Raw genomic sequence first — 23,319 nt, 5'->3', positions numbered from 1 at the left:
TATTTAATATTATTATTACCTTTACTACTTAATTAATACCTATGGGGCCAAAGTGATATTCAACATTAGGTTCAAGTTATTAATACCTCTGAGATACTATACTACTGTACATACAGTCTTGTTAAGACCCTAGCATGTACAGCCTAGTGTACCTTTCTTTTCCACAATGCTATTTTCCCGACATATACTTGCTGTACTGCCCAGAGAACGCCCGCGGCAATGCTTTAGATTGATACTAGGGTCTTGCACATTTCTCCCAAGCTATCTTATGGTTTCCTTTGACTTAGCCAGATTTGCTTCAGAAAAGCGAAGAAGCCAATCAGGTTTGCCAATTGGGCCCCCTTCCCCCGAAATGTTTTTTCAAGCCCTGCCTCCTGCAGTGGACAATCACTTGGTCTTAGTCTCTTAGATTACTTGTACACTGCGAGACGGTCGCTATTGCTGTGGAAGAAATATGATCTCACATGACGTTCAATTTTGTAACAATAATATGAATAAAGATTTGTGGTTTTCATAAGTTCACGCCCCTCTTTAGAGAAATATCCTAGACGTTTGTATCAGACAGATCCTCGGGCATGTAAAATACAGTGGGCAAGTACATTTGTGGTAGGCTGCAACGGACTCTGAGGCATGTACAGTTTGCACACGAGGAAAGGGTATTACTAAACTTAAGTTTCATGGATATCATGGACTGCAAAAAAACAAAAAAAAAGGGGGGGGGGTAAACCGATGCATCATAAATGAAGTGGTTATGTAAACATAAAATCACCAAAACCTAGTTCATAAAATCATTGATTTAGATAATTCCTATTTAGTATAATTTCAATGAAATCAAGTACAAGTTCCAAAAAGACAGTGAAACGTGAAAATCATTTTCCTTTCAAAACAGTAGTTAAATCAAAAAGTAGAATTTACAAAACCATACCTTATATGTTGTTGCTTTTACTATTAATAAATAAGAAAAAAATTGGTCCTTGACCTTTGAATGAAAATGGTCCCCCCTTCTTCCCTGTATGTGGTAGCCAAAACTAATGTTTGCTCTACAAATAAGCCCCAGTTTAAACTTGGGAATGTGGGCAGTGTTGAACTGTGATTAGGTCACCACGATGTTGTAGGATTGAGGGAGTATCTGAACCAGTACTCAGGGTTAATTTTGCAATGCAAACAGAGTTTGAGGTTTACTCAGGATCAGGAATAACCTTGTACTTCCATTGCTGTTTGTTTCCCTCATGACTTGACACAAGTACAGTAAGGACAACAACAAAAATAGTTTTGCCACAATGTTAAATTTTCTGCATTTTATTTCGCGGTAAACAACCCTCAACGTTCCATTCTGTATATATTGCTATCTGGTCATGAACATGAGGTAGCATGGGGTCTAATGTAAATGCACAGACTTTCAAAGTCAGTTGAACTTGTCTAGATGCTGAAGTAGTTGAACATCAATTTTGGAGTCAATTGTTGGATTGGGACTTTGACTCATTCTGACCAAGGCTTCACACATAATCCAACACCATTATTGTACCGGAACCACCACATATACCCCGATTAAGCCTTACAAAACGGAAATGGACTGCTCCCCAAAATTCTTCCCAAATCAAAAAGAATACTTATAAGGCTTCACACGATAATGGACCAAATTATTTCTTCTTCTGAAATTGCCGAACAGGTCCTGATAACAACAGTTCCGAACGAATTGGATCGAACAAAAATCTGAGCACAAAAGGAACGTTCTAGACACTTTGGGTGGTAGAATGAGAGGGAGGTCATTGACTGGCAGGGTATGGTCATAGAGGGCGCAGTGTAGAATGGTTACCAATTCACCCTAGACATGGTAGAACAATAGTGCTGAAGTCGAGGAGACAGGCAAATTAAATGAACTAAACATCCTGTTGACTACAACCATCTGAACACTTTTAAAATGTGAAATGCTAACTTTTCTATCAAATACAGAAAAGTGTTTCCCAAAATAGAATTTTCAACTGCTATGCCCAAAAAGGTCATCATTCTTATCATGGTTTTGGTTTAAAGTTGGACGAAACTGTTCAAAATGAGTTCATTTTCTTTTTTTGGAACACCTGTCTTATCATTTGTGTTAGGCTGGGAATGGTTTCATAGGATCAATTGAGACAAATTCAATACAAATTACACACTCTTTAAAGTTTGATTTGATTTTCTTGACTTTGTGGCAAATTATACTCTTTCATTGCAACTCAAACCTGGATGCCTGGATAAAACACCACCCCGATCTTCAAACTGTTCTATGACTAAAACACTATGGGATACTGCCTTTAGACAGATGACATCAACATAGTACAGTATGTGATTTTAAAAATACCCATTACATGTGAAACAAGATAACCTTTGCAATGTTTGTACATTGGAAATCAAACCCATAGAGAGGTCACGAAAATATACAGTTTTCTGAGAAATCTATTCTTTGCTATTCTTTGGATGAATCACATGCACATGTATCATGTATTATGATGGTGATATACATCATTCCATTGTATTTGTATTGAAGCTAGGCATAAATTACACTCAATCATTACTAGGTTCCAGACAGATGTCTGAATTTCTCCCCAGAATTTTCATCTGAATAAATTTGTCATAATAAATGCAGGTCTTTGATCAATAATTTATACTATCAGATCAGAGACCCAGATATATGCATCACACACTTAAACAATGCAACAATTTGATATCCATATGCCTAGATCTATATAAGAAGCTTCAACGATCTAGTTGTACTGGATTACCTTAACGAGTCCACAACACTGATAGATAAGTCGTCAAATTAACCAAATAAATTTGTACTTTGCAAAGAGTAAAGCTCAAAAGTAGACAGTTAGAACAGGCCGCCCTGACAGAACCTTCACCCTATCTAGGTCAGAAGTTGACAAAGAACTGGATCTGTTTGCCCTGATCAAACAACAACCACGTCATATAGTAAGAGATGTTTCGGCATTGAAATACCGATTAAAAAGCCGCAGAGCTAAGGTTTGTCTTGTGATAAAGCAGGAGGTGCAAATAATGCACCCAAGTTCAAAACTACATTAAAAATGTTGTTTTAAACCAATGAGTGATTACGCCAATTAATTGTTGACTTTAAGGACGTTAAGGATGAATTATAGCTGGAAGGTAACCAATCAGCTGATATAAATAGCAGCGGGTTAATACGTCCTATTGCCATTTAATGTCATGCTGGATATACACCCAGTGTGAGTGATGAAGGTAAGAGATGTGGGATAGCCTGTACCCAAAAGCGTGAGCATGTAGTCCATGTACTTGTAGGTTGCAGGTATTGAATTCCCTGTGGATCTGTTGAATTGGTATGTGAATGTAATCATCCTCCAATTCCACTGCTAACCCACCCCCCCCCCCATGTTCCCTTCCTGAGGGATGGAATAATAACAGGGTCTTACAACACAATAATACAAGGAAAAAACAGAGGCCTACAACCCGTGATGAAGGACTGCTTTAGAACAAAAGACATCAGGCCATTTGGAACGAATAGTAAAATTGCACATTTAGTATTTAAACAGGTATCAAGAGATTCAGCAAAGTAAAATTTTGAAAACTGAGCACAAAGGAACATGAACCCTTTTTGCACAGTGCATTATTGCTTTGAAAAAAAGGCTCATGCTATTTTCATGGTTGCTGATTGTTTTTTTTTTCTTTTAACATGCTTTACATGCTGTATTTTTAACCTAAAGGGAACTACTGAATATTACCATTTTTGAAGAGAGTGAAACAGAAACAAAGTGATTGTAGCTCTTTGATATTATTATTTGGTCATATCCTAAACTCTCTAAACAAAGTTAGAGCAGTTTACCAGTACTATATAGTTTTAGGTTCAGCTCATTTTTTTAGTACATTTACAAACACCTCTGCTGAACCGAACCACAGTTCATTCACACATCAAAGTCTAAATACCCTACGAAAAAACCATATATACATAAATCCATAGCACTGCAGAATTCAATGTTCATCTAAATACAGTCAGTGCACATTGATTGTATATATTCCAACTATGAAGTCATATATGTAAAACAATGTCCTGTACTTAAAACAGCTTATGTTTCTCTCATTTTAGTACATTACAGGGTACTTCAATCTACTTAAGAACCACCCCCCCCCCAAAAAAAAAAAAAAAAAATCCAATTCATGTCCATTTCATTGACAAGTTTCAATTCAACCAAAACTATGGAAGGAAAGTGGACACTTTTGCAATATTTCTTGGTATGTGGTTTATAAACATGTGAGATTCAAGCATCTGCGTAAAATAATTTCACTATCTACTGGAATTACCAATTGCTTGTTGAGTTTGATAGCGGAACATAAATCTATGAAAACATCTTTGTTTTGGTTAATTGCCATTTTATTTTTTAATAAGAATGGAGTAAAGCATTGATAAATGTTGATCATTTTACAGTATTCTCTTCAATTTTTGAGTGTGCAATGTCATCACCTGGTGCATTTTAAGATTGTGGAAGTATATTGACATAGCAAGGTTAATGCTTTTAAGTTATCTATCACTCCTGACAAATAATACAGACCTGAAATTTATGTAAATAATTAATCTATCTTTTCTGACTAGTCACATCATCAAAAGAAAATAGGGTACCTAGCCTTGCTATATCATACACACACATGTATACACAAACATACACACACCATTAAGAATGTACAGGTGTAGGTACCACATATATATAGTAATTTCCATGTAATGGCAGTATAGGCCACAGAAGAGTTCGGAAGGCAGTAAAAATTTGTGAGCCTTCATGCCTTTTCGGGGTTTTTTTGTCTGCCTTCTTGGTAGTCACAGAGATTATAGTAATGGTGAAAAATAGAATGGCACAAGATGACATGCTACTTTAAATCCAGGTATTAGCATTGACTGCTTATCTCTCCTATCATAAAGATGGGCCCATTAAACTGTCAAGGCATCCAATAACATCCTACTTTTAGAGTGAACTTGGGGTTGATTTGCGCACTCATTAGGAATTAAGTTATGATTGATTGGCTATTCTTAACCATGCATGGCTCATATAAACACCCTGGGAGGGAGACATTACTGTACCTGGGTGGTGCTGAATTACTATCAAACCTGGATCAGATCTCAGAAATTACTCAAAGTCACTTACAGTAGGATGAATCCAGTACACAATGAACCTTTATCAACTTTTTTTTTAAAGCCATATATATATATGCTTTTATCAATGTAACTTAAGATTTATTAATGGTTGCTCTTCTTTACTGATTTTGTGAAGAGGCTAAAAGGTCAAGAATATCAAACAATAAATGAAAGATAAAGGTTATACATATATATGTAAATTGAGAGTTGGTATGTTGCTCTTAACTGATGCAAATGCAATATATTACTGTGTGCCTTACCAAATTATGTGCTGGTAGATTTAGTTCAAATTTAATTAACTTTGGTAGCAGCATCTAACACTTTTAAACTAGGTTTTCAGCATGTCTACATTTTATACCTTTCCATCCAATACCAGTCGGAAAGGCCAAATATCATACTTCAAGACAAACATTCGTTATCAATTCATTCCTGAAGATAATTTCATAACTAAAAGTGAAAGTGCATGCAGGTTTGGCTACCAGTGCTCTCTAGCAGAGACAAACATGTTGAAATGAATCAAATTTGAACTCTAAACTGTTCCCCCCCCCCCACCCTCCTACATCATAGTCTATTGTGAGTATGTGCCCGTGAATTCCACTGTTCACGTTAAAAATATTTTAGCTTCTTAATATTACACCCTCAGTTCCTCTCCCCCCCCATCCCCTCCCCCTTCAACTTCAATCATTCCACAGGACTACTCATTATGCAATCATTAGCCTCCTTGCACAGCAACTCCATTATCATCTATTTTTTATTTACATTACGATACATTAACACTGAGGAGGACACTCCCTTGCCATCATACCCCCAGTTCTGCTATCTCCACCCCCCCCCCCCTTCAACTTCAATCCTTCCACAGTACTACTCATTATGCAATGTGTAGCCTCCTTGCACAGTAACTCCATCACCACTGAGGGGGACACTCCCTTGCCATCATACCCTCAGTTCTCCCATCCCTACCCCACCCCCCCCCCCCCTTCTTCAACTTCAATCCTTCCACAGTACTACTCATTATGCAATGATTAGCCTCCTTGCACAGTAACTCCATCACCACTGAAGAGGACACTCCCGTGCCATCATGTGATCCACATCACAGTTGCCAACCAGCTTCAACTGGTTATGAAAGATCCCTGCCAAAAACAGCATGATTCCCAAATATTGAGAGATTATGACATGATGATCAAACAAAGGGAACAAAATAGACTTGACCTTCCAGGGTCCTAAACTTCTTAAGTTCCTTACAACCATTTTACTCACTACCAAAATAGTTCTGCCATCACCTTGTTGTGACAAATCTTTCAATTTTATAAATGCTTTAAATCCTCAGTTCTTATAAATACTACAGCTGCTGGCATTGTTTGCATCTTTTGCCTAAAAAAAAAAAGGAAGAAAAAAAGAGGGTACTGGGCATTAATCTTTCCAGGGAGTTGGGTCTTTCATCATCAACAATGACAATAGCACTAACCATACTACATGGGTAATGAATGCTTAGCTGCTTCACCCAGTGACCTCTTAGGCTTCCCAGCACTTTGCATGGATCAGTTGCACTGGGATTTTTGTCTTTCCTTTTCTTTTGCACAAACAGATTGACAAACAATGCTAAAGAAGGAAGTCATTGACTTTCATGATAAGATAACCAATGGCTTCCCTTTCATGTCACAAGAAATGTTTGTAAAACAGAAGGTAGCAATTTATGAAATGACAATGAAAGCTGTAATTTGGGGGAGAGAATTGGAATAATTCTTGACAAGTTGACGGTATTTAGGTAGTACAGCCATTCATGACTGTTCCATATTCTAAGAATCTTGGGAATTTCAAACGAAAAATACTTGCAGGAGATAAAAGACAGTTTAGCACTGTTTAAGTTTCACGTTCGTGACTCTCCCTCCTTTGGTATTTGCAAGAGACAACTTAACACATTTCTGTTTGATTCCTAGTTTCTTTTTTTCCTTGGTTTACTTGTCTCTTGCCTACTTTGTAAAGCGCTTTGAAACGCTGCAGTAAGCGCTATATAAATCTAATTTAATATTATTATTATTAAAGTTGAGTAATAACATTTACCACCAACATGAAACAATTTAAGCACACTTGTAAAACAGGATTATTTAAAAAGATTTTTTTTAGTCTGATGAAGGCACATGTGCAGAGGCAATATCAAGCAAGGATACAAAGAAGATTTTCAAAAATAACATGGCCCTACTTGTTCCAATCAACTATGAATCATAATTTTCATCTATTCAATTATAACCTTTTACTGTGTGATAATATGGTCCAGACTACAAGGGTATACTTACTTAGTGGGAAAAAAAATCTACTTTAATTTCAAAGTGGCTTGTTTCAAGATTCAAATTTAAATACACCAAAGGATACCCTCTATCACTTTTAAAATGGAATGAATCTAAGCAGGAAGCACATTCTTGATATAAATTTTCAAAACCACCAGTTATAATAGTCATAAATATAATTCAACCACAGACATTGTAACGGATAGTTTCAACTGGTTCAGAACTGAGAGGCCTGATGTACAGTATGCTGTAGTACTTGTCAAGAAATTACTCTGATGGATTACCAGGTTAGAGCTATCTTGAATTTTTGAAAAGATAGATTGTCATTCCTGTTGGGACCAATCATCTATTGAAAGACAAGAAAACCTAAGGTGACGTCCAACGTCACTGGTCAATGTGATTGGGATACATATGACGAAAACCTCCCCAAACAGCATGGCAGAAAAAAAATTATGCCATTTATTTGGTAGGTACCAGTTTTAATGTTCTTTCACACACAACACTGGAGATTTAATGTTCAGTCTAAATATGACATCATCCAGCCACATAAGCTTGAATGTTAAATGGTCTTCTTTACTTGTTATTTACTATGTTTATATTCTTTAAACACCGTAGTCCTCAACATGACCTAAGTCACCTACCATTAGGATTAGTCTCAATGTCAACACTGTTTACATACAAAATGGGAAGCAAACTGCAAGGCGAAAGATTTCAACTGGTTGTGGCATTATGGCATCTGTCATAGACAAAACCACATCTCCCTACCTTCCTCCCCCCCCCCCCCCACAAAAAAAGAAAAGATATGAAGTCAAATACAAATGGTATTGTTCAAAAGCTATAAATCAACACATCAGTGAGAATGAAGCTGAGTCAAGGTCAAAGTTTATACATGTGCACTGATACTACTGTATGTGGTTGGGAAAAGTAGGAAGCTTAAGATGAAATCCGGGCGAGAGACAATTATAGGATTACATATCAAATGTATACTGTAAGGAGGAAGGATTGCTGTTAATTGATTTGATTGGAACTTGTTATATACAGTAGCCAAAGCATCATCAGCATGCGCTGAATTATGTGAGGTCACTTTACACATAAGGCGTTTTTTTTTTTTTTTTGAGGAGGGGCTTGTTTCCCTAACGTTTACACCTGATAATACTAACTCTTTTTACTTGGAAGTATTTAATTTCTGTAGACAAGAACTAGAAGAGACTATAGTACTCTGTATTAAAAGCTAATACACAGGCCAGCATCCCATCTGAACGATATGTAAACATACATGTTACATTGTTAGAGGATAGTGTCAACTACATCAAGAGCAAGGCTAGTAGTCTGCGTCATTAGAATTCACAATTTCAACAGTGCTCAGGACATTGAACTAACATTAACTCAAAACCAGCACAGCATACATGTTTCATTCAACATGTAACAGGCGTGTGCAGGAACTTTCCTGCTTCAATGCTCTTCATAGCTTCACCTACAGTACTTAGGGTTTTCAATTGTTTTCATCCAGTTAGTTAGTTTCAGGCTTTCACTTTTGATGGGTACAGTTTCACAGTGCCATGTTTGCTATATATGCTCATAAATGAAACATGTACAAGTAACTTCAGATCTATTACGTGCTGCAACACTGTTTATATAGTATGTGTAGTTTACATGCTGAGAATGACAAATTACAAAGTGACTAACAGAACAAACACATACAAAGAGTTGCCCTGATAATAGTTTATTAGTTTTAATAACATTTTGTGTGAAAAGTAAATCCCAGAGTGAACTGACAACATAGATGCTACCAATCTACACACACAGACTTATGAATTTGGTCAACTGTGACTGTATTTGAACTGATTTTAACAGTCATTTCAATCTCTTTCTTTCTTTCTAAGCACAAGGTTCAAAGAAGGAACCAGAGGAGGAAGTTTCAGTAGTTCTGTGGGATAATGGCTCATGGAACAAAACTTACAAAGGCAGGATACATTACAAAATCCCAGCAGGATTGGTGCTACAATGTCGGTCCAGTAAACTATGGGGAAAGACCCAAAAGTTCCTGGCAAAAATAGTTTGTTTGGTTCTGGCATGTTTTTGAACATTCCAGTAATCCAGTGGTAATATTGTAAGTCAGCTGTTCTTACTGTGTTAGATCTCTTGAAATAGGAAGTTTCATGCTGGTAGAGGTAGGGGAATGTGCCATGTTACACCATAGAGCATTCTAAAAAAACACAATTTAAGCAATCTGTGATCTTCGGATGAGCACTAGCTTAAACCATCCATAACAAACCTCCCCACCTTGCAGAAAATCATAGAACTAGTCGCTCAAAATAAACCTACATCAAGCAATCCAAAAAGATTATCTTTATTGCTGACAACTTTTTCGTCAGACAACCTTGAAGCCACAAGTAAAGATAATGAAGAACCAAACTTGTAAAGTATAGAAAAGAATAGCCAAAGAATAGTGAGCAGTTGAAGTGAACACAACCACACTACCACAGCTGTATTTTTCCTATTTGTGTGGTTTTGTCTACCATTTACATGCAGCAGTAAACAGCACACCTTTTGACCACAATAAGGTCTAATAGTTATTATTATCTAGACTGCCTCTATGTCAAGGGGATCTGCTTCTTCTCCAGGATTGACAGCTCCTTTTCAGTCTTCTTTTAGTAATCAGGTAATCCCACAAACCAAGTCTCCACTTGCTTGTACTAATAACTCCCACCCATTGTTAAACTGTACACCACACTGAGCACTGGCTTACAATGTCACCTTTTCCACAGGTACTATACAACCACTACAGTTTGTCCTCCCAGGGTCCTTTCAAGTGCATTGTGTGTATGTAGATCAAGTGTGAGCTGTACTAGTAGCTGCCCTTGTGCAACTTGATATTAACTGTGTTGTATGCCAAACACAGACCCACCCAATGATGATGAATGTTGGCTTTGTGTGGACTGTAATGTAAATCGTATTCAGTTGCTTCAGCTTTACATGAAAAATGACTACTGGTACACTTACCCCTGCGAACCATTCTATGTTTGTGAGACATTTTTACTCTGTTTCCAGTGACTTGCTGTTTACAGATACTAAACTAAACAGATCTATGACACAACTACAAAAATACCTTAAAACTTGCCAAAAAGTCTTCCTAAACAGTATTACCCAATTCAATTGATGTGCACAGCTCTTTAATTTAAGATAACAAGTTTCGAAGTTTGTTTCTTATCAAAGACCATACTCTGTGATCGAAGTAAATGATGTAACAATGGAAACCTTTCCACGTGTCATATAGGTTGCTGTCGGTTATCCAACATTTCCACGTTCCTCAATTCAGGAAATCATTTTGTCCTTGTTTGGGCATTTCCCATACAAACCTTTCCTCTGGTATTACCCACAAGCTAAAATATGCCTTGGAACGACTGTCGAGAGTAAACAATGAACGCTCTCACAAACACAGTTAAATTTAACTCGGTTCTTCAGGTAGGTCAAAATGTCTACTAACCTTCTTAAACCTTGAATTGATAATTTACATAAAAATCAAACTTTAAATGCACTGTTTATTGATAATTAATCTGATTTGCACACTATAATAATACACACATGATTTTGACATTCACGAAGATCACACCTTCACCCAAGTTGCCATTTAAGCCATTAATTGTTGAATATAATGCCTCCATTAAGTAAGTTAGATACTTGGAAAACTGATTGCTAAATCAAAAATAAATCACAGTTTTTGAACACCTTTCCTTTGAGTCAGTCCTACAGTCGTGACATCAAATTTGACCAGAATATTGGCGGTTTTATTTGTCTTACTGATCACATCTTACTAAAATTTGACCGTTCAATTTGCCCACTTTTTAAATATTAGTTAAGTACACAGTTAAGCATTGGCTAGCTAGCATCTCTTCCTGTCCCAAAATTTTATGTACAGTGTTATAGTCATTATGAGCCCAAGCTATGATTTTCTGCGATGAATTGGAAGTGCTTCGGAATTTTCCAGGGGGGGGGGTGGTATACCCATCTCTGTAATAATTAGAACAGGAATGTACAAATCTAGATCATACAAAATTCAGTTTATTGATTGAAGTGGTTTCTAAATTAATATTCACTTTTTATTTGTTGTGATAGATTCAACCTCCTATTAAAGAAAGCTATCCATGTTGGTCACGTTTCACTTTCTGGGGGTGTACAATTTCAGTTCATACAATATGCTTGCTTGACTTTCTAAAACAAAATTATTGTGACACATCACATAGAGAACTCCTCAGAAATGTTACCCAAAGGTTTCAAAACTTAAACTTGTAACAACACAGACAACATCTTAAATTTAAATGTTTTTTTTTTTACCTTTAAATTTATGCAGTCAAGTACCTGTAACTATCAAATTTGAGCAAATGATAACAATCTAGAGATAACTGTATCTTCCAGAACACACAATATATAACATCCCTTTAAACTACACTGAGGACTTTGCTTCCTTATGTTATTAGCACCTGTTCACAGTAATTGCAAAACTACTGTTACATATCCTGGTAGGTGTTAGACATACTGTGGCACTACAGGTTACACTTGTGCAATCAAGGTATATGTAGAGCTTACTGTATGCACACATGCTATTAGACTGTTACAAACATAAATTATTACCATTATGATTGTTTTCAACTAAATGGCTCGGTATTAGTTTCGGGTGTCACACATTAACTTCGACTACATTGGAATCATCTAAGAAATGTTCTACTTCTAAAAGGGATTTACTCATTCATCTAGGACCATTGTTTCAATATCAAACATTTGGCAAGCAAGTGATTCTAAAAGCAAACAAGCTGACTTCACCTGTTTCATAAAGTCAACTTTTTCATTTCCCAAAGTTGAAGTACAGCAATAATACCCAAGATGTTAGAAAAGCTATCTAAATGTAATGTAGTACAAGTGAATTTACATACGAAAGTAAATGCATAAACTGAACAGGGCTATAATTATGAAGGAAAATTTGCTGACTATCTTGGGAGACAATCTGGACCTCTCCTTAAGAGTTGTCTAAAGTTCTAAACAGCAGAGTTGTTTGTACAACATAATTAATATTTAATTGTTAATTAAAGAAAAGAAACTAGTTGTATGACAGGACACATCAAGGGTTACTGAAGTTGCTGACAAAAGCATTCTCTCTGACCAACACCCAACAACCGTGATCTAAAACCAACTTTAGCTTCATGGAGACTTCAAACTCAACATAAATCGTATCCCTGCACGGAGACAACGAAACCAATGGCTCATCGACATATATTCCTCTCTGATCCAATATGTTGAGAGTGGTGCCTTGTGCGTCTTTAAGCAAAATAAACTTTCAACGATCACTGCAGCGTACTCAACAATAACAGTGGCGTCGTAAACACGAGGTTCTCAATGCAACAGCCTCATGTTCATTTTCTCTATAGATTGATAGCCTACTTAAACTCCTGTACATGACACAGAGATTAGAACCTGGGCATCAAAGTCATCGTAATTACTTAAACACCTGTCTGTAAAGAATCTTCTTCTGCCGTCACTGCCCTGATGTGCCCTATAGGACTACTATCACTGTACCAGGTTAACAAGCAGCTTTGTGAAACGAGGGAAGGAGGGATGCTAAGACACCTGCTGCCAAAATTCACTGTTCCTGTTTTCTTGGTTTCTAAATTTAGGAAGGTCATGTCACCAGGGTGTACAAGCTGCACGTCACCAGGTAAGAAATTGATAAGAGGTTGTGAAGGGCGACATCATTCAGTGTTACAAGTGATACAACTGCACTGCTTCGTATTTTAGCATGAGATGAATATGCAAATTTATGCCTGAAAAGGAATAATCTGTAAGCCTACTGTACAACGGCAAAACTAATCAACAGATGTGATTGAAGGTGCATACATGGGGGTGTCTGTACCAACATCTGACACTACTAAATGAACATCGAATGACATACATATTCATGTATCCAAGAGTCTTGTTAACATCCCCTTATGAGTTCTGACACGCCATTATTATTGTGAGTCTTAGAAGAAGCTACCAATCTATTTCAATCTAAAACTACCTTTGATGTAATTAATAAATTATAAAAAAACTCACACGCAAGGACAAACCTGTGCATACATATTCTCTACAGGTTGCCAGGGTACTAGGGTAGTAGTGAAAGTAAGATGCTTCCTGTCAATCCCAGTGACGCATCTCCCATCAACTATGTGTACAGCACATGTTCAGTTGAAATACATATATACCAAAGAGAGTTCTACTATTTGTGCACAAAAAGGGCAACGACCATGTGGAAGCAGAGATGGACCCATGGCACACCCCACCAACCCCCCCCCTCCCCTCCTCTTTCTTTTATCCTCTTATCCCACACAGTGTATGCACATAATCATATCATCACATAACATGTGGTCAGCAATATGATTTGAATACAAAACTGGCTGTTCAAAGAGACCATATTTGTTATATACTGACACCATTCTGGCAGGTCTCATAACAGAAAATATATTTTTGCATTACCTTCAACAACTTCTGTGTCAAGGCATCTAGGCAGAGCACCTGTAGTTGTACCCAGACCACAAACATTTCTGATAAAGCCTTTGAAATGTTTAAATAGACGTACAGGCATCAATTGCAAATATTGGAGAAAGTAAAGCTTATCTCTTACGTATTCAAGCATTCTTAAGATAAGCACAGCTGGCTACAATACAGTCTATAGTGTTACAAAGAACACTTTGATAGTTTTGATATACTGTATCCAAAATCAAGTTAACTTTGGTTAATGACCATGAAGGCTAATTATTACACTCAGTTTATCTACTAAGTACTGTAAATTTTTTTGTTACTATTTAACTATATTTATTACAACCTCTTTCGATAAAGTCCTTTAGTTTTGGGGTTTTTTTTCAGTCTAGATGAACTTATCCAAACAGACATGTATCTTCTTTTTCAAAGCTTTACAGCTAGCTCCCTATATTGTGACTAACATTCGCAAAGTAAACACAATAAAAGTTTTGAAGAAGGGTTTGATGACATTTAAACACAATACCACGTAAAGTCAAAGACTCCATTTGACCATCTGTTGCACATAAACTATTCAGAAAGAGACAGCTGCCTTCAAACTACCTTTACATCTTGTACAGTGGCTCCAGTTATCAAGATAAATTTAGTAACTTTGAGTCCATGTTTATTAATAAATGAACTATTCTATCATCTTCAAAACAAATGGTTGATCTTCCAAATCTGCCTTCAGTTGGTCTTTACTCTTTAATCAGATGAAAACAAGTTAACTTTTCTGCTAAACACTTGAGACATGTTGTCAAACAAGGGTTTTTTAAGTAACAGAATTACCAGTTTAGGGAAATTGTTAGGAATTGAAGGAACAATTGTGAAAAGGAAATCAAAACTATAAGTTCAGTCATCTTTTACTCCAGCTCCTTTACCAGAGTAGAACAATTTTTCCTGACCTCTGACCCTTTCCTTTGGTGTAATAAATACCAGAACTTTGACAAATTATGTTTATAATCAGAGGCATCCAGGCTCAGAATTCTCTGTCTTCTACTTTCCCAGGGTAAGGTACACCTTACAGGAATAACAATTAGTTCCGCAACTGAGGTGTTGTGTTTCATTCAAATTGATCCAATGTTGCTTCCCAAAAGGGCTTTCTGGTTGGGTGTTGTTTATAAGTATGATGTTAATTGCCTACAGTAAATAGCTAAATTATGAAAAAGCTTGTCTATTTATGCAAAATAGCAAAAAGTAGAATTTGAAGTCAACATTAGTGTCTAATGGAAATTCAAAAGTATACAGTAAAAGAAGAACGCTTGGTTTCACTATACAAGCTAATCACAAAACCTTATTAACGTATTCATAAACTCTGGTATGGAACAATGCAAACTAAAACCTTGTGTCTTTTGATGACATTAGAGCATGAGGACATTGTCCCCGGATTCAACTGTGCTTATAAATATCCTGTTACAGTATAGTGATTTGTTATTCTGCAAATGTTCTGTAATCACTAGCATGTAAACAAAATCTCTGACATTTCGTTTATGGTTTTATAAGTATTCTTTAACAATACTTGTCTCTCCTTGGAAATCTTGGATTGACAGCTCAAAAACATGTTCCCCCACCCCCCCCCAAAAAAAAAAACAAGGATAGATGATCTCTGTAGAATGTGGGTCTGGTGTTCAGATTTATTTTTCAGAGCAACAGTGTGTTTTACAAATTACTGTATGCTTGTTGAATACCTGCATATTACACACATTGTAAATATAAGGCTGACTTTGTATTGAGTCTGCACTGGGACAGTTTGTATTCTAACAAGGTTGGCTGTATTCCTGCTAACCATACTTGTAGTTGTACTTGAGACTATGTAGTATAGAGTACTAGTGAAAAATAAAGTACTTGTACTCACACCAAGGGGAATACTATTGGTACTCACACATATACCAAGGAGAATTCTACTTGTACTCAATCTAATACCAAGGGGAATTGTAGTCATTCTCATACCAAGGGGAATTCTACTTGTACTGGTACTCATACGAAGGGGGAATTCTACATGTACTTATACTCATACCAAGGGGAATTCTACTTGTACTCATTCTCATTACCAAGGAGAATTCTACTTAAGTACTCATACCAAGGAGAATTCTACTTAAGTACTCATACCAAGGAGAACTCTACTTGTACTCATACCAAGGGGAATTCTACTTAAGTACTCATACCAAGGAGAACTCTACTTGTACTCATACCAAGGGGAATTCTACTTGTACTCATTTTCATGCTGTAGTACCCATACTGCAAGTCTGTTGAAAGGAGCTGTGATGTTCTAGGCTGCTTCTACGCTGCATTGGCCTAAGTGCCTGCTTGCCATACTTGTTCTATAGGTGTGAAAAACTGACCGAAGCACAAGTAAAAGTTGTCACAACGAGATGAAGTCTCAAGGATTCATCGATACTGATCATTATAAGTCCATAGGTTGGGGAAGGAGGGGGAAGAGGAAGAGGAGGCAAGGTAGGGAGAGGGAGAATGAGGGTGTAGGATGGTTGGGGCATACCATAATGGGATAAATACTTAAATTATATTCCATATATATCTGTAATAACCTGATTTCAAAACTTACTAATTAATTTACACATTTTACTTATGATTTAAGTATTAATGTCTTCATTACTTACCAAAATTGATTCAATTTTCCTTTTCGAACTGAGGCTGTATTGAGGAAAGAAAAAAGAAATGCATTGAATTGCAATTCTGAGAAATGTCTCACTGAGTTACCCATTCTAATCTCAATTACCCTAAAGTACTTTCTAACTCAAAATAAACTTTGCTACTGATCAAACTAAGACATCCATCGTGTGTCCATCATGCAGGGATGAGACTGAGCCGGGGAAAAAAAATCTGAAATTTATCGATAGCCGTCCTTGGGGAGGGGCTTAAGGGGAGGGGGGTCTCCCTCCCCTTTAGAAATTTTTTGTCAGGTAAGGAGGGCTTAGATGCAAAATGGTGGACTCTAGATGGAATCTATCACATTACGTAACTTGCCAAAAAAGTGTGGAATTTCTGCTTGTATAATTTATCCATTAGCTTTTTTGAACCAAAAAAAGGCTTTTTTGCTTGCTTTGTGCTACTTGATTCCACCACTGGTCAAATTCGGTGTTCCTTCCCTTCACAGTCCAGCATGTTCGGCAAAAAAAAAAAAAAAAAAAAAAAAAAAAAAAATTAAATCAAAAAAATAATAAAAAACGCGAATTACGAGAAAAAAACACGAAAATGAGAAGAAAAAAAATCGGAAATCCGCGTTTCCGCGGAAGAGTCTCATGCCTGATCATGTTATGAATTATATTGCTACATTTGCAAGCCGTATGTTTACATGAGTTTCATTTCATCCCATCTCATGTATTATTTTGGTGGAATGAAGGAGGAGGTTATAGGTCATCAGATCCCTGATCTTTCCTTTCAACACAACACACAGCTTTCCATTCAAGTTCTCATTGCACCTGTGCTACTCAACAAATATTTCAAGTAAAGACTGGCATGCAATTTACAGTTGAATAACGCAGGATGTATGAAACCTGTACACTTGTTAACTGTAACCCACATCCCACTACGCAACTAAATTTCAGTTCAAGATCTCACAAAACATGACCAACATTATGCCAACATTATGCCAACTATGCCAACATTATGAACACTACTAGACTAAAACTTCAAATTGGAATGGGAGCTGAACGGCACAAACAAGTAAAAGCCACTGCTAGAAAGTCACCAGTTGACATTCAATGTGGTCAAGTATGAAACTTGTTCTTATGATTGAAGAAGCAATATTAAAGCCTGATGAAACCTATATCTCACTAACAACATCTAGGGAAGCTAGGAAAACTGATTTGGATACAACCATTTATAAATTTCAAAGAAGAATAATGCTAACATAATCAAATTCTGATACAAAACGTGAGTTTTTGTCAATGAGTACATTAGAGAACCAAAGTGTTGTGTCAAGGGCCACATCATAATTCAATTTGAAAGTTTTTGATATCAATTCTATTTAAATATTAATGCCATTGAGCTTCCAGCTTTTTTTGGACAGAAATATTGTATATGCTGTTTGATTGCAGGATTTTACTATGTCTGATGTTTCTGTGTCCTTTTGAAGCATAGGCTACATTGATTTACTATTACCACCTTCATAGATCTGTTCTTTCCATCCTCACTTAAACACCTCGACTGATCCACTATTTAGCTTGTATAAGTGTGCAGGACAACCTCTAGGGGTAAAGTCTCAATACCTGTTTGCTGATGAATTTCGGAAAACAAACTTCAGAAGCAGATTCAATGTTCCTTATTCTAAATGCACTCTGACCAGGTGGGTTTAATGGAGAAGTGTCGCAATCGAAAGAAATTTTATTTCTGATGCCCTTATGGCGTGAACGATTTACCGTATAATCACTGTGACTGCCCATAGCAGTATGTTCATTACACAAATGGAACCTATATACTTGTATCGTCCACTTTTTTTACCCAATTCCAAAGAGGATATGTCTGAAAATACCTGTTTATTCATTGCAATGGAAGGAAATGACAAAATTTTGCAAGCTACATCTGTAAGACTGAAAGAAAGATACTATTCAAGAGAAGGGACCTAACACTGGCTAGCCAAAAAGTGAAAGTAGTCCTAGGCCTAATGGTTGTAAACAAAACAGAAAGATTTGATTTGCACATGATCTGTTGGGCGGGGCTTGCAAATTTTGATTGAAGTTTGTAGATACTATGGACTTGCTAATAAATCTGGTGAATTTAATTCAGCTCAAATTGTTTAACGACACAGCTCAATAAAAATAATGAATATTGATATGGAAATTGCTTAGAACACAGCCATTTTCACTGAGGTTTTTGTGCAGTAAGCTGGAAAGGTCCAAGTTTAAATTTGGCAACCATATTCTGACACTTAAAGGTTCCATAATATATAAAGGTCTTAGAGGTGCTTAACTTAATCTTAAATCCGCATCTAAGCTGAATGCTAATCAAATCAGGGATAAATGGTTGATTTAACTTATCAGTGCACCTTATTGACCAGAATGACCTTAATTAGCTTAGTAGAATGCTGTAAATTATTAACTTATTCAATATATGCAACATAGATGCAAACCAGATTGCTAAAACCATGCTAATGGTTTGCTGCGATTAAAGCCCTAGGAAACATTTTAAGTTGAACTTGTCTAATCTAACAGTACACAACCATCTCCAGTTAGCCAATCAATGGTAAACTAAACAATCACAATGTGATTGTTTATTACACCTAACTCAATTGTTCATGACTGAATGCATGCCATTATGCTCAGTTCCATTAACAACACACTTGGTCTAACTAATCTAGGCTACAACAATACAGTATAGTCAGTATTGCGAAGTTCGGCATACTGCGAAGTTCGGACACCCTAAGAAATACACGCTTTCACCATGAAAACCTACAGGAAGAGCCAAATTTCACCAAAAAGTACGAAGCTACAGTTATTTTCTCTCAAAAATGACCCATGTGCACTAAATTACTTACATATTTGTCAATAAAATTACGAAGATCTATGAAGTCTGTTATAATAACTAAAAGAGCAACTGCGCCACCAATTTTATCCCCAGCGCCACACTGTGGGTTGCGTGTCCGAACTTCGCAATACTCTAGCAAAGAAATACCAGTTCCACAATCACGAAGAATCTTCTTGGAAAACAACGTGAAAACAGTTTGCAGGAAAGAAAGTTTGGCCGTTTATCGTACTATAACAAAATTTCCCACCATATGAAGTATATTTTCAGGTGATTTATACCAGAAGATTTAGTTTTGAGGTGTTTTAAGTCTTAAGTGTCCGAACTTTGAATTCACCATGCTACTATTACTAGCCTTATGCAATAATTGCCATGTCAATTGTGTGGTTCTGATGTTTGGAATTAGCTACATAACTTTTATTTCATTGTCCTAGGTACTTAAGTTTAGGTACTTCTACAAAAAACAGCTGAGGCACCTCCATTATATAATATTTACCAAAACATGGACCACTTACTTAGGCTACAATAAGTTTCATACATAGTCTATGCTACAATGGAACAATCAAGTCACATAAACGTGCTAGGGCACCCCCACTCCTCATCAAAGCTGGATAATTATATATTGTAAATATTGTTATTACGCTTATATCTTTAGGTGATTCCTAACCTAACAAAGTTAGGCTATATGCCAAGCAGCACTGTGCTTTCGAAAGCGTAGTACTTAGTAGTATTAGAACTAGTACTGACACATGTCAAACCACTAAGTCGGTATCCTAACGTAAATCGTATCGTACTAGGCTTCATAGGTTAGCATGGATTGCTTTGACAACAACAAAGCCTGTGAGTTACATCTTCGAACGAAAGAAAGTAAAACTAGATACACATGTGAACCGACCTAACGGAATTGTCAAGCTTTTCCATGTACATTTCGTTGCGCGATCGGGCCTTGGAACCCTTCGGTTTTCCTGTCTGAGCATTTTTTGCGTTGTGTTGTTTTTCCCCTGTAGAACTCAACGTTGGCCTACTCGTAGCCATTGTTGTGGTAATTTCCAGGCCAAATGCTACTGTTGTTCTTTATCAAAATATTCGGTCACTCCTGTCATCTCCTCATCCATCTTCCAATACAGTATAACATTAAATTGTTTGATACCAGTAAAAACCTAAAAAAACGTAAAAAATACGGCTCCGAAGAGCCCAAATTCACACATTTAGCGTCTGAGTCGACGCATCTTGATGGTAACACTACATCCTGACGACGAGCCAGCTGATCATATATCTCATTGTAGTAACAATGTAGGTATATGTACAAAGCATAATATCTATGCAAAGATCAATTCAAGCAGAATGACGTAATATCAACTTTCTTTTTTGCTAAATAATTACAGTTTCATGAAGAAGCATATGCTACACAACGAGTAATGATAACCACTGATTACTTTAGCCAACATAAACATATTTTATTCTTGCATAAAAAAAAAACTAAGAAGGAAATACGGCGTGAATATTCATATTATCATCAATGTTTATATTTTGTGAATGCACAAAATTGAGGGCAGTAGGTGGATTTAGAAGTCAGAGACGAATGCAGCTCTTCTACGTTAGAGAAACAACTATCCTTTACCACTATTTAAAGATTCTATCTAAAGATATTAGGGATTGGATGGCTGCTCATAAATTGAAGCTGAACGATAGTAAAACTGAGTTCATTAATCTCGGCACTCCAGTCCAGCTCACAAAGGTTGTCAATAAGTCTATCAAAGTTGGTGGTTCTTCCATTGCTTCTTGTGATCAAGTCCGCAACCTCGAGGTTATTTTCGACAAACACATGAAAATGGATAAACATATCAGTAAAGTTTGCAAGACTGGTTTCTATTATATTTTTAATCTAAAGAATATTAGGAAACATATGTCTTCTAGAACTATGAGCACCTTGGTTCATTCATTCATTCATAGCCATTTGGATTATTGCAATAGTTTGCTCCATGGTATTCCAGGGTATCTGATTCAGAGACTGCAACGTCTGCAGAACAGCGCAGCTAGGCTTGTTGTAGACTGCTATGACTTCAACACACCATCGTTGAGTATCCTCCATTCTTTGCACTGGTTGCCTGTTGAATTCAGAATTAAGTTCAAAGTACTGCTCCTGGTGTATAAGTGCATTCATGGAATGGCACCCGCCTATTTGTCAGACGATCTGTCCTTCCAGGTCAATACTCGTTATACCTTGCATTCTAGCAATACACTCACTCTCACTGTTCCCAGAACTAAACTGACAACCTATGGCGACCGTACCTTTCCATCTGCCGGGCCCAAGCTCTGGAATGGTCTGCCCATATCTGTGCGGAGTTCTCCCACTCCCACTCTCAGTCAAAGTCTTGCTTGAAGACTCATTTTTGCAAGTTGGCATTCTATTAGGGTTGTACAGCGCTATTGAATACTTCGTAGATTTTAGCACTTTATAAGTTCAGTTATTATTATTATTATTCACAAGTGAGCGTAAGTTAAAAAAAAGATACCTTCACTTGCGTGATATATTACACGCGATATACAGCGAAAGGTCCATGCAGTTTCGATCCCTCCCCTCAGCCAACCACACCAAAAAAAAATAGTATATAAAACGCGCACAATTTTTTGAGACAAGCACCTGAAATTTCGATATAGCAAGTAATATTTCTGCAAAAGAAGATGAAATTGTGAGAAAATAGTCAGTTTTCAAGGAAACTGAATTTCGGAGATAATTACAGTCAAGATTAAGAAATACAAAGTTGTCATTTCCAACATCCCATTTGTGATACTTGGTTAAATGGATAGAGAATTTGGGAACAACATCACGATATATTCATATGCATGATGGTCGGTGAAGATCAAGAATTTCCAAAATTTCCACAAACACAGCAAAAATTTGGTAAAGGAACAATGACAAATTTGGAGCTAGTTTTACTAATAAATCAGAATTATTCGACTTAAGTGACACTAAATATCTTTTTTTTACTTTGGGAATTGCAAATTGGGCCTTTAAATTCCCCAAAACTGAATGTAACAGCCCAGCATATTTAAATATCAAGACACAGAGCAATCTTGCGCTATTTCAGTTTGTCTTGATATTAAATTACATGCATGTATAGGAGGACAAGGATTATTCCAAGTATATCAGTAGCCCTGCCATGGCCACCTCCCTCCCCTCTTGAGCTAACTTTGTGTTTTGCTCCATCAAATAAAAATCAAAGTACCACACCCCACCATCCTTCAAAGGGTGCACCCAACACTCTCCCTCATCCTCAAATCTTTCCCCTTCCACTGCCTCTGCACCTAGCCATCCTTAAAGAGCCTGTTTTCAGTTATCCTGTCTAAAATTCTCATTTCTGACAAAGGTGCCATTTGAACTTTATTGATAATATCAAAACTTCTGGTGCTGGCATCATCCAATTCTCTACTCTTGTTCTTCCCATTCAATGGTGTCGCAATATTTACATAAGTATAATATTGAAATGAGAATAAACTATAATTCATCCTACATTTCCAACCCCAAAAGTGACCCAGGACCAGGGAATGTAGCCATCCTGCCCCTCCCCCCGCCCCCCTCTCCCCGAGATCCTCATTCTATAATCACACATACATACACACTGAACTTTTGTGAGAGCTTTTCTGTGGATGGTGAGTTATGTTTAAACAGTATGACCCAAACAAGAGGAAACAAAGTCTAAGATTAGCTATCAGGCAGTTTATTTTAGTACAGACAAACTGATTTTTTTTTTCCACTCACAATGTTAGACTGAATAATGTACACAAAATATATATAGACTTCACACTCATAAAATTTTGATATTTATAGAGCCTCTCTTTTAATAAAGGCAAATATTAATTAGT

General features: G+C 36.7%; 1 protein-coding gene across 1 annotated transcript in view; it reads right to left on the bottom strand.

Annotated features, from left to right (window-relative positions):
- The window catches only part of LOC139966336 (uncharacterized), a 94,260-nt gene extending 73,394 nt beyond the window's left edge, over window positions 1–20,866 (bottom strand). Inside the window, exons 1-2 of the mRNA XM_071969229.1 lie at window positions 20,348–20,866; window positions 16,590–16,623 (exon numbers count right to left, since the gene is read on the bottom strand). Of these exons, the coding sequence (XP_071825330.1) occupies window positions 16,590–16,623; window positions 20,348–20,487 (174 nt within the window). The 5' untranslated portion in view covers window positions 20,488–20,866. The remainder of the gene's footprint in view (window positions 1–16,589; window positions 16,624–20,347) is intronic.
- Between the last annotated feature and the right edge of the window lie 2,453 nt (window positions 20,867–23,319).

The sequence above is a fragment of the Apostichopus japonicus genome, chromosome 4 (assembly GCF_037975245.1).
Source record: "Apostichopus japonicus isolate 1M-3 chromosome 4, ASM3797524v1, whole genome shotgun sequence".
Taxonomy (NCBI): domain Eukaryota; kingdom Metazoa; phylum Echinodermata; class Holothuroidea; order Aspidochirotida; family Stichopodidae; genus Apostichopus; species Apostichopus japonicus.
This window is presented reverse-complemented; position numbering and strand designations above follow the sequence as displayed.